Below are 12,638 nucleotides of genomic sequence, written 5' to 3'. Positions count from 1 at the left end.
CCAGAGGGCTGAACAAAGAGGCCTCCCTGACTCTGCGGGCCTGTCTGCAGTGGTGAGGTACTCATGCTGAGGACCAGAGCCACCTCTTCAGGGAAGGGGACCGGGGCCTCAGGTTTCTCATCTGTGCCACCATCTTGTGTTTTGGTAAGCCTCTGGCTTCCTGGCATGCCAGGGGGAGCTGACTTGAAGCCATTCTCCAGGACTTGGTCTCCCCTCTGTGATGGCATCTGGGGGTCAGTCCCACAGGCATTGCAGAGGGCAGAGGAGAGGGAGGTGGGGGATTTCAGTGCCCCAGTACTTTTTCAGTGGGAGTGAAGGGACAGGGCTCTCTCCTGGACAGTCTTTAATTTGCTCACAAAGGTTGTGAAAGTCAAGAGGCTGTCATGGCTGTGAGCTGCTTCCAGGAAGGTCTGGACAAGCCCCTTTCTCTCTCCCTCTGCCTCATGCCCCAGCTAAAGTGGAGGTGTTTGGAAAGGGGAGGAGCCTCTGCCAGAGTGCTGGGGACAGCGTCCTCTACCGCTTGGGCCTCAGCAGGATGTCTGGTGGACCAGATTGGCTTTCTTTGCTCACAGAGAGATGCATCTGAGGATGTTCCCTCCTTCTTTGGCAGGTCCTGGGCCGCAACCCTGTGGCCCAGCCCTGGCTGGCACGCTGCTTAATTCACTATGGTGCCTCTCAATAAAATGAGGGTGAAAAGATGGAGTGGGGCTCTGTGCTGGTGATGATCAATCAGAGCCAGTGGGCCTTAGGCAGCGAGCATGACCTGTCTAGCCTCCCTCTTCCTAGCAGTGCTGTCGGGAGGACTGAACCCCTGCTGCAGAATATTTATGGAGCTGCTGTTTCTTGAGGGTTCCAAAGGTCGGCACGCTGTCTCTGGGGATGCCGCACACATCATCCCGGGTCAGGAACAGCCAGTCTCCCCAGGGATAGAGAGGCCTTAGATTTGTAAGTCATTTCAAAATTAAAAGTTGACAGCATTCTACAGACCCTGCACTGCAGTGTTTGATTTTTTTCAGCTGCGATTAAATGAGCGTAGATTGGATGTGAGGGGAAGTGTGTGAGAGTCGGTGGCTATGAGTGACGGCTTGGATCACAGGAGGGATGCAGCTGGCCACCAGGGGGTTGGGAGTGTGCTTCCTTGGTGGCCCTCGAGGTCCAGGACAGTCCCTCCTGCCCATCATTGGCAGGTGCCAGTCCAATAATGAGGTTTGTGGCTGCTTTGCTTGGAGCGTCCAGTCAAGGTCCGGCCCTCATTACATGAGGCTGGCCCACTGCCTTCCCTCAGGCCAGCAGCTCTAGGTTAGGACCCTGACAGAGCCCTTTGGGTTGGTCTCCCCTAGTATCTGTCCCAAAGGGCTCCCCCACCCGGCCTTTCCATGCCTCTGCTTCCTCATCAGAGCACTGGTATATAGGACCAGGATCAGGACTAGGAGAGGAGCCTGACCTGAGCTTTCACTGTGTAGGGTGATCCTGGGTGAGGGCCACCCCCCACTGAGACTGGGTAGCACCTTGTGTGCAACACACATTGTCTTCCAGGGTGACCCAGACTGTGTGGCCAGTGTGGGCCGAGGGAAGAACTGGAACAAAGATCTTCCTGGCCCTGCCCACTGCCCCTCTCTGCTCCCCGTGGCTGCGAAAGAGTTAGGTTGTTCCATTCTCTCTTCACACGTCCTGTTTCCTTTGAGCAGATATGCCCTTTGAGCATTTCAATTTTAGTGCATTTATGAAGCACCTACTGTGTACAAGGCCACATGGCAGTGCTAGGGACACAGTGTCATGTCTCTGCCCTCTGGAGGCTTCTGTTCCCGAGGGGATGCCAGGTGTAAATAGAGAAAGACGTCCCCGGGGATTTGACTGAGATATGGAGAGCTGCTGGCGCTCTGGGCCTGGGGCTGCGCCAGTAATGTGGAGGCTGCCCTTGGCAGCAGGGGCCAGGACCAGAGCTGCTGGGGCCGTCTTTCCTCTTCTGTGTCATCCCTGGCCAGCAGACCAAGATGGCACCCCTTTGTCTAGGAGCCCCCGAGAAGTGTACGTCAGGTCTGGATGGGACCTGAGAGAGGATCAAGTCTGGTCCCTCTGGACACTGGTGCCCAGAGAGGTAGGGCTTATATGCAGTAAAGCCAGGATTCGAATCCATATCCTCAGCCTCCAAATCGTCGGGCCTTCCCAACATGTCTCTCCTCCCTCCCTCCCTCTCTCCCCTACTTCTCTCTCTCTATGCTTCTCTTTCTCCATCTCTTTGTCTCCCCCCTTTCTCTCCCTCTTCCTCTATCTCTCCATTTCTCAATGACCCAATTTGGTCAGAGGGACCTACAGCCTCTTTCTAGCCCCTGAGAAGGAAGGGTTTATCCAGTCCTGTGGGTCCTAGCACTGTCCCCCTGATGTGTGTCCTTGGGTGTGTGCCCAGCGAGATCTCAGGGTGGTGCTGCCTCTCATCCATGGAGTGACAGGGCAGACTGCGCATTCCCTCTGGGTTTGGGGCCCATAGGGATCTGACTCTTCTTCCCTCCTGTGAACTGACGGACCCTGCTGTGCTTGTTTTTCAGTGCAAATGGTCCAGGAAAGGCTTCCTTCGGACGAGGTGGTGCATCTCTGACTGGTACGTCCTGGCCAGTTCCAGGGGTTAGCAGGGTGCGGGCCCCACATGCACTTTTAGGGTTGGTCTTTTTAGCCACTAGCATCTGGGGGGCCATCCAATGGCAGCCCTGCCTGCCTTTGTTAGGACAGTGGAGACTTTCCTCGAAGGGTTGTGTCCCTTTGTGAGCAGTAAGGACGAGCTTTGCCTCTGGCCTCACCACAAAGGGGCGATGTTGCCTGAGGGCCTGGCCTTTCCCCTTGGGCCCCAAGCCTGACAGAAATGGGCTCTTGCCCCCCGCCAAAATGGGCTCCTGCCCTCCCCAGGAATGGGCTCCTGCCCCCTCCACCTAGATATGAGCTCTTGCTCCCCCAGAAATGGGTTACCACCCCCCCCAATGGGCTTCTGTCCCCCCACCCAGAAATGGGCTCCTGCCCTCCCCAGAAATGGGCTCCTGCCCCCTTCCACGTGGGAAGGGCCTTTATCCCTTTAGACCTGGATGAGTATGTCCGGTTTTTCTTTCCTGTCCTGGCAGCCCTGGACTGTGCACTTTACCAGGATACATCTTCCCCAAGCCCTGCCCGCTCTGCAAGTGGTCCCATGAAAGGCCCTGCCTAGAAGGAGCAGAGAACCTCCCACCCCCGTGTAGTGGATGCCCTCCCACCCTGCCAGCCTGTGGGGGCAGGGGGGGTGGAATAGGGTGGAATGGGCCTAGCTTTTGGTCTTATTTCAGTCACACCCACGGGCAGCTCTGGCTGATAGCCTCCAGCCCGGGAGGAGATGGAAATTGTGTCTACAAGGTATTCCCAAGCCCCCTGATCCCCGGGTCCACGCTGCCTCGTGCAGAGGGATTGATCAGTAGCCATGGCCTGTATCCTGAGTGCCGTGTGACTAAGCTTCCCCCCAGGGTCCTGGCATCATGGCTGTGTGGCCTCCCCAGGGCACCTGGCGGAATGATGGTGGCACCAGGCCATCTACCCCTTTTCTTCCTTGGGCCCTTGCTTGCCTTGCTTGAACCATGGAGGTCATCCTTGGTCTCCCGTCGGGCCATTGTCTGAGCTCTCTGCCTAGGGCAGGCTCTGGCTCCCCATGGCCCATCAGTCAGAGGCACCACCATCATCACTAGACTCGATGGTCCTGGACTCCCCACACTCCGTCTGCCCTCTCCAGCCTTCTGGGAGAAGGGAGACCATGGTCGGATCCCACCTTAATAGCCGGGAGTGCCTGGGCCGAGCTGGTGCCTCTCAGCCTCAGTGCTTCCATCTGTAAGGTGGGGAGATGGAGCACCTGCCACATAGGGTCCCATGGGAGCAGAGGAGGCAGTATATGGCACCTGATGGAGGTCGGCTGGGTCACTGCTCACTTAGCTGCCATGGTACTTCTGGCTGGGTAGAGGGCCTCAGTTTCGCTGGCTGTGTGAGGCCTCTGAGAGCCTTCAGGCTCTGGCCCTGGGGCGCATCTGCCCCTCCTTCACTCCCAGGGTCAGTTCAAGTCCTGCCCCCCAGGGTTTTGGGGAGTGCCAGACCAGACGACCTCTAGGCCTGAGCGTCTCCCTAGCTCTCCGGGAGGCCATGGAAGCTCCCTGTTGTGTTGGAGTGCCTGCTACAGGCCTCAGCAGCGGGTGAAGTGGAAAAGGCTGTCCACAGTGCTCTCACCAGTGCCTTCTTTCCGTCCTGCAGTGCCTTCGACCTGGTGAACATCCACCTTTTCCATGATGCTTCCAATTTGATTGCCTGGGAAACCAGCCCCTCAGTTTATTCCGGAATTCGGCACAAGGCCCTGGGTTACGTGCTTGACCGGTAGGTGTCATTGGCTCCACGCCCTCCTTGCCCTGCCACTCCCTCTAGCAGGATCCACTAGGGACATATTCGAGCCAGCGGCCAGCTCACTTGCTGTTTGAGACAGTGCGAGCAGGAGATGGGGTGGCAGGTTTGGGCAGGGTGTGCATCACTGACCCCCAGGCATCAGGGCCCACATCCACCGAAGCTACGGGGGCTCCTCTGGCGGACCTGGAAATGTGGTGGCAACTTCAGTGGGGCCATGGGTCTCACATATCATGGCTGCCCATCCAGACTTTCTCTGGCGGGGGGCAGGGGGGGCAGTGTCCACTGGTCCCTGTGTCCTCCCAGAGCCGTGAGGGTGAAAGCGGGGAGGGGGGAGCACTGTGGGCATGGACGTGTAAAGCCTGGTGTCCTGGCTTCCCTTTCCTCCTTGGCACAGCGGTGCTGATGGTGCCTCTCTCTGCCATCCCCTCCCCAAAGCCCCGTCCCCTAGCAGTCTCTGGTCCTTCCCTGTGCCCAGGAGGCCCCAAAACTCCCTCCCCTGGCAACTTCTGGTCCTTCCCTGTGCCTAGGAGGCCCTGCTGCCCCTTTCCCCAGTTTCTTTGGCTTAGAGTTGTCCTGGGGGCAAGTTCTCTCTTCCTGGGCATAGTGTATGTCCTATGGTGCCCTGCACCGTCATTCGTGACCCCCAGGGAGCAGCCAAGAGCCTCGGAGGGGACAGTTTCATGTGATAGCCAGGGTCTCTTCCTAGCACTGGGCAGCCCCTCCCATCTGAGCTGAGCTGTCCTGGAAAAGCAGCCCCTTCCCCTCTGGTATCCCTGCTTCTCCCATAGTGAGGGGTGGGAGGGGAGAGGTGAATTCCTGGCCCCCCCACCCCACCCCGTAGTGACTGGGAGAGTTTGGGAATAGCCTGTGGTCAGATCAGGAACAGCTTTTGGGTTCAGGGCACAGGTCTCTCCTCTAACCCTGATCCGGCACCCCCAGCCAGGGGTCCCTGCTGGCCCAGTGAGCGTGGGGGGAGTTGGAGGCCCCTGGGCCTCTCTGTCCCAGCAGGCTGGCCTTGTGTGTCCCCATCCCAGGCCAAGGCCCCTGGCTGTGCCCTTCCCTTCTCTGAAGGCCCAGCTCTGGGGCCAGACCCTCCAGGGGGCCTCCCTTCCCTCCTTACCCACAAGACCCCTCTGTCTGTGTCTTGGCCCCATGGGCCAAGACTCCCTAGCCCTGTTGCACCGGACATTTATGGGTGTGCTGTCCACCAGCTCCCTGCCCGCCCCAGGAATTCTCTCCTGTGTGCCCAGTTTGGGGCTCAGAGCTGGGTCTAGAAAGAAAAGATGAAGATGTGCCTGTCCTCTAGCAGCTCACTATCTACTGGGGGTGTAGGAGGGTTATGCAGAGAGGGCTGATCCCCCCCCCCAGACTGAGCCCCCAGGAAGCTAAAGAGTCTGAGGGACAGAGTGGGGGGCAGGGGCATTCTTGGGATGTGTGTGGGGGAGGGGGAAAGTCTGGGAAGCTCCTTGCTCCAACCCTGGCGCAGACCCTGGTCACCTTGCCTTGGACCATTCCGGTAGCTGCTGGGGGTCTGCTTGCCCTCAGTACGGGTGTGGCCGTGTTACCCCCTCCTCAATAATTTCCCATGGCTGCCCGTGAGCAAACACAGAATGCTCTGTGTGAGACCTCCTGCCCTGCCTGGGGTCGCTGGCTGTCCCTGGGACCCGGGCCCAGCTGCCTCCCCAGCCCCTCAGGGACAGTCATCTGGTGTTCATTTGGTGTGTGGTAACTCAGACACAGAACATCCTCTGGGATGGATGCTCCTCCAGGGCAGGGACTGTCTTTCCCACCTGGGGGTTTTGCCTTCCTCGCCTCCAGTGTGGTGCCTGCTCACAGTGGGCATTTGGCAAATGTCCGTGCTTTGATTGACCGATTGGTCGTGAGGCTGGTCGACCCCCAATTAGCTCAGACTTTAAATGGCCACTCTTCCCTCCGGCTCTAGGGACCCCCTGCGGTCACCAGCCCTCTTCCTGCTCCTCCACCTGGATGCTCGCCTGGCTCCAGGTCTGTGGTTCTGTCCTTCTCTGTCACTTTCCCAAGTTCTCAAGTGTAGGTGATGGCGCGGTGCCCCTGCAGGCCTCATGCTCCCCTGCAGCCGGTCATGAAGTGGTGCCCCCATGAGCTTCATGCTCCCCATGGCAGACCCTCACGGAGCCCACTGTGCATCTTCCTGGGACCTGGGAGGTGTCTGAGCTCTGAGCAGGGCTGGGCTGGAGACCCCCCACGACGCCCCAGGGAGCACGGCCCAGGGGCCAGGCCTGCTTGCTGTGGGGCCACGCATCATTAAAATGTGACCCCCACCAATAGTAGCTCGGGCTGGGGGCGCGAGCGGTGCTGGGGCTTTGCATTCCCGTGAATCGGCCTTTTGAGAGCTCAGCCAGCCGGAGCCAGGGACCTCCAGAGCGCAGCACAAAGGGGGAGTCGGGGGCTCAGTGAATAATGGGCAGCCCCTGTCAGCAGCCACCAGCAGGGTCTTTTCTGCTCCGCTGATGGGGGAGGACAATGCCGAGGAGCTCCCTTTGACGGAACATTGCCACCAACAGTGTCCCCATTCAGAGGCTTTGGGAACCCACGGGCCATTGTGCGCATCCCTCCTACAGACAGCAGGGGACTGGACAGGGCTGCTTCCCCTGCCTCTGATCTGCCCCCAGAGCACCAACCCAAGCCGGATCCTGGGCCGGGCCAGGCTCCCCCTCCGCTGCAGGCTTCCCGCCACTTCAGCCTGCTTCCTTCCACAGAGAGGCTCCAGCCCTGCCCCAGCAGGCCTTTGGATGGAGGCATCCCTTCAGACAGCCTTATTGGAAGGGAGAAGCAGGGGCCAAATCTCCTGGGTGGTCAGCCCAGGTGATGGCCCTGGGCAGCAGCCGGGACCAGGTGGGACCCAGCTTGCTGCTGAGGCGCACAGGGTGATGGCTGCCGAGTGAAGGGAGAGGCGTGCAGAGAGACACAAGGAAAGTAGACCCCACCCCCCAACATATATACTCACACTCACGCTCACATACACACACTCACATATATACATACGTACTCATACACACACGTATACATACATATTCATGCATGCACATTCATACATTCGTGCTCACACACACATTCACACTTGTGCTCACCCATACAGACACATTTGCACTCATGTTCACCCACACACACTAATGCTTACACACTCATACACTCACCCACACACATATATACATCTGTACATACTCATACATACATTCACACTCATGTTCACCCACACACACACACTTACACTCATGCTCACTCACACACACTTGTGCTTACCCACACATATATACATACACACTCATACACACACTCACTCATGCTCACACACACACACACACTCATACACAGTTACCCTCACATGCTCACCCACACACACTCACACACACACACTCACACTCAGTCTCACCCACACATACATACACACTTATACACACACTCACACTCCCCCATACACACGCACATACACACTCACCCATCCTCCTACTGCCAGTCACATGTACATACTCACTGATACACTCACACTCACCCAAACTCTGACACCCACCCACACCCATACCCACACCCACATACACATACACACACACTCTAGAGGTTAAAGGCCCAGATAATTGGTTGATGAAAGCAGATTTGGGCAGGATCACTTGGTACCTTCCCAGACACACCCTGGATGACCCACAGAACTCTGACCCTCAGCTGTTCACATGTGGCTGTCTTGGCTCCAAAGAGGAGGGGATCCCTACCGGGTCTGATCCCCCCCTTGCTGAGGGGTGGAGGCTCCAGAGGGCATGCTGGAGGGGGCCAGGGAGCCCCAGCCCAGCATACTAATGAGCACTTAACACCTCAGCCAGCCCAGCCCTGCCGATCGGGATGGGCAGCCCCCGTGGGCCATGGAAGCTTCCTGAAGCCTTCCACACCATTCAGGTCCGTGAAATGGGATTTTTTTTCACCAGTGACAGAGTTCTTCTGTTCCCTTTTGGAAACAGGGCTGGGTCTTGCTCAACAGAAACATTTTTCCATTCCGACTGTGAAATCCTGGCGTGAAGCAGCCTTTGTGTGCACGATCATTTTCTCACAAATATAGTCCATTGTCAGATTGCTGGAGTTAATTTGATCAACATTGGAGCATTTAACTTTTGTGCCCGCTCAAAGGAGCTGTTTCATGCCCATTTGGGGCATTCAAAAGAGATGATTACCAGAAAAATAATGTGCCCGTGCACAATTGAGAGCAATTAGTTTCCCAGGGAGCGGCGAGTGATGCACGGCCTCCACATAGCTCCCTTTGTCACTCTGTGGATGGTCATCAGTCAACTGTCACCTCGGCTCAAAGACCCCTCCAATCTAAATGTTTCTCTTGAGGCTTTTCCCAGAACGGGCAGATGAATGAGCCAAAGAAAAGCCACTTGGTCTCTAGGCAAAGTAAAACTCTACTCGAAAGATGTGGGTCATTTCAGAAGCCCCCAGAAGTTACCGCAGCATCCTGGCCGCTTCACCCGGAATGTGTGTGTGTGTGTGTGTGTGTGTGTGTGTGTGTAGGGAGTGAGTTATGACTGAGTGAATGTATGTGTGGGGGGGTGGTATTGTGGTATAGGGGTGGGGGTGGCTGCCAGAGCTGTCATTTTGGTAGGGGGGAGGTGCAGCTCTTTGCTCCCTCTCAGCTCTAAGAACTTCAGGTCCTTGGGTCTTAATTCGACCACTTTCCCCAAACCGAAAGCTAACCTGGAATCCTTCCAGCCATCCAGACAGCGCTGGTCACCAGGACCCTGTCCTCAGAGAAGCATCTTGTTCAGGCCTGTGTCTCTCTCTCTCTCTCTCTCTCTCTCTCTCTCTCTCTCTCTCTCTCTCTCTCTCTCTCTCCCTCTCCCCCATTCCCTTTCTCCCTCCCCCTTTCCCGACCCATCTGTTTCTAATTTTAATCACTCTAGAAAATCCCCTCCTGAGAAAATAAGCTTGTGTCGTGTTTTATGTAGCTATACCATACCTAAGTACACACCTATACTTTCACATTTTATATCTGTCTTACATGCACATAATTTAGTCCCCTATCTCATACATGTATATATGCTGCTGTCTTTCATTCCTGAAGAGGACAAGATGACATCTTGGTGCTGGAGTCCAGTGCCAGTGTGCCCAGCCGGGGCTGATCAGCCCAGCACGAGCTCAGAACCCTCCGGCGCAGGTGGGGCACAGGTTGGGCGCAGCGGTCTGTGCGCACTTTGGGGTGGATCCTCTCGCCTTCTCTTCTAGCTCCTTCGTTTCTGCGTCCCACAGAGCACAGCCCCTTCTTGGCTGAGAGCACGCCCCCTTGGGTCTTAATTCAACCACTTTCCCTGGGAACAAGAACACAATGTCCCTGTTCCCCAGAGTAGCCGTGTGTTCCTCTCAGGCCTGTCTCTTGGTGTGATGCTGGGGTGCTTGGGGAGGGAATGAGAGCAAGGGAGAGGTGAAGGAGAGAGGAAGGAAGACAGCTGGGCATGGCCTCGGAGCCTTGCCAGAGAGAAGCTTGGGGCCCAGCCGCGGCCAGGCGGGCATTGTTCTTGTTGGCAACGAGCATTTTCTCTTGTTTGTTTGGGTCAGTTGGGCATGAGAACAGTGCCTGGCTAATGCTTGGGTAGCCAGAAAGGTATGGAAGCAAGCATTTATTAAGCGCCTCCAGTGTACCGGGCACACTGTTGCCACCATCTCCATTCCGGGCCGCATTTGGGCTCATTGAGGCCATTCCTTGGTGTGTTAGCATCCCCGTGATGCTGACTGGCTTCCTGGTTGTGCCCAGTTTGGGGCTGGGATGCCCTGAGCATGCCCTGGGAGGTGGGAGGATCTGTATCTGCCTTGCTCTTCCTGAGGTCAGCCCTGGTCTGGGCGTGGCTGCCATCATGAGCAGCAGGTTCTGCTCACAAATGGATAGGACGGCTCCCCTCCTGCTGATTAATTTACACGCAAATGGAGATAAATTGTTCAGTGTCTTTGGAGATCTCTGCACATAGCTCAGAGTAATGAGCATTTCGGTTGTGGGTTAGGAGAGTGGCCACCATGCTCCCCAGGTTTACCCACATAATCCCAATTTGGAGAAAAGAAAGTTTAATTTTATAAGGTTATATGAGGAAGCATTTTGCCAAAGCATGTACCCCAGTTTTCAGTTCAGAAAATAATCCTCGTAGTTATATGAAATGACTTAACATGGATAAAATTGGTGGGATCCTTTTAATGATGTCCAGTTAGTCAAGAATTGCCTTAACTTAGGGATGGATGTGAGGAGCCCCCATTCTGTGGCCACCTGTGAGCCATGCGCAGATCCTGCCCTGATGTTCTGGCTCTGACCCTTGTAAATGGGTGTTTTGTGATCCTGCTGGGATTAGGGCAGCAGAAATGACTTCAGGAAACCAAGGCAGAAGGGCATGTTGGTTGACCACTGCCTGGGTCCCAGCCTATGGGTGCTGCCAGCCTCACCTGGCCTTGCAGGAGAGGAAACGAGCCCGGGCGTCTGGAGAAGAGTAGTGTCTCATTTCTGTGATTGGCAGGGCAATTGCTTCTTAGTGTCCACGTGGGAATCATCACAGACACAGCTAATTAAAGGTGCGCTCCACTCAGGAAGATGCGAAAGCTTTCCACAGGAGACCCTGTTTGTCCTCATCCTTTCGACAGAAGGGCCTTTCTTGGAAAGACATGATGCTCCTGTATGATGGGGCAACGGCTATTTGGAAAGATCCCCCTTTCTGGAGGCTCAGCTGGGGATGGCCCAGGCTCATGGGGAGGGGGAGCCCCTTCCTTTGTGGAGGCTTGACTGTGGTGGGGGAAGGGGAGACCCCCCCCTTCTAGAAGCTTGGCTAGAGGTGGCCTAGACTTGTGGGGTGGGGAGGGGGAGACCCCCCCCTTCTAGAGGTTTGGCTAGGGGTGGCCTAGACTTGTGAGGTGGGGAGAGGGAGACCCCCTTTCTGGAGGCTCGGCTAGGGGTGGCTCAGGCTTATGGGGAGGGGGAGCCCCTCCCTTTGTGGAGGCTTGACTGTGGTGGGGGAAGGGGAGACCCCTCCTTTCTGGAGGCTCGGCTAGGGGTGGCTCAGGCTCATGGGGAGGGGGAGCCCCCTCCCTTTGTGGAGGCTTGACTGTGGTGGGGGAAGGGGAGACCCCCCCCCTTCTAGAGGCTTGGCTAGGGGTGGCCTAGACTTGTGAGGTGGGGAGAGGGAGACCCCCTTTCTGGAGGCTCAGCCAGGGGTGGCCCAGGCTCATGGGGTGGGCAGGGGCCTCTAGAGCCTGCTTCTGCTACAAGTCCTTAACCTGCAGCCTCCTCCGATGTCAGTAAGTGACAGGTTCTTCCATCATTAGACCCGACTTCTATTACATCAGGCGGCCGTCAGTGTCACAGACCCGTCAAGCCAGAGCAAGGCAGAATTTCCAAGGCCTAAAAAATTGATTTTTATAGCTCTTCTTGTATATTAGGTATATAATATTGATGTGGTCCTTCTTTTAGCCTTAATAGATCCTGACAAGGGAATTAATTTTAAAAAACACAGCATTTTTCCCCCAAATGGCACCATATGGGAATTAAAAATGGCCATCCCAGCTGAGGGAGGCAGCTCTGGCGGGCCCATGATTGCCGAGGCTTTCTGACAACTGTTTTCATCTTGCTGGAGATTGTTGGGTGTTATTAATTGCTGCCGGCTATCCTATCAGAGAGAGTGGGACAGAAATATGATGAAGGTCAGCCTTTTAATGACAGGATTACAGCGTTTGAGACACGCCAGTGAAAACACTTCCATTAGGTCATTTTAGGCGCACTTAGCCTGTCACCGAGGAAGTCTTCCTTGGAACGGATTGTCCTCCCTGGACTCCAGGAGCCTGGAACCCAACCAGAAGCCTGGCCACGGAGCAAGACCAGAAGGGGGGCCAGGGATCCAGAAGCAGCTTTGGTTTACCAGAGCTCGCTCCCCAGTGGTGGTTCAACATCAGGCAAGGCCCAGAACATCATCCTCATGCAGGGTCAGTGTGGTCAGAGGCCTAGAGCCAGCTCCGTGCCCTGCCCCCAGGTCCTTCATCTGCTCCCTGTTCTCAGCCCCAAGGTGTCTGGGGTTTGTTTTCTGCTTTGAGGCAGGTCTCCCTGGCATTGCTATACCGGAGTTGGTAGGGGGAGATCCTCCTGCCTGCCCACCCCATCAGCACCCCCTCAGTGCTTGGCTGCCATTCTGTGTAAATGTGGATGTGTGTTGGCAGCAGTCGCAGCCCCAGGACTGGTTTCTCCT

At 56.3% G+C, this 12,638-nt stretch overlaps 1 protein-coding gene across 4 annotated transcripts in view; it reads left to right on the top strand.

Moving 5' to 3' along the window:
• Positions 1-12,638, top strand: part of INPP5A (inositol polyphosphate-5-phosphatase A) — a 248,472-nt gene that overhangs the window by 166,422 nt on the left and 69,412 nt on the right. For all 4 annotated transcript variants that reach the window (XM_036736925.1, XM_036736924.1, XM_036736927.1 and 1 more), the window contains 2 exons: positions 2,547-2,599; positions 4,255-4,374. In XM_036736925.1, coding sequence (XP_036592820.1) covers positions 2,547-2,599; positions 4,255-4,374 — 173 coding nt within the window. The remainder of the gene's footprint in view (positions 1-2,546; positions 2,600-4,254; positions 4,375-12,638) is intronic.

The sequence above is a fragment of the Trichosurus vulpecula genome, chromosome 8 (assembly GCF_011100635.1).
Source record: "Trichosurus vulpecula isolate mTriVul1 chromosome 8, mTriVul1.pri, whole genome shotgun sequence".
In the NCBI taxonomy this organism is placed as follows: Eukaryota; Metazoa; Chordata; class Mammalia; order Diprotodontia; family Phalangeridae; genus Trichosurus; species Trichosurus vulpecula.
This window is presented reverse-complemented; position numbering and strand designations above follow the sequence as displayed.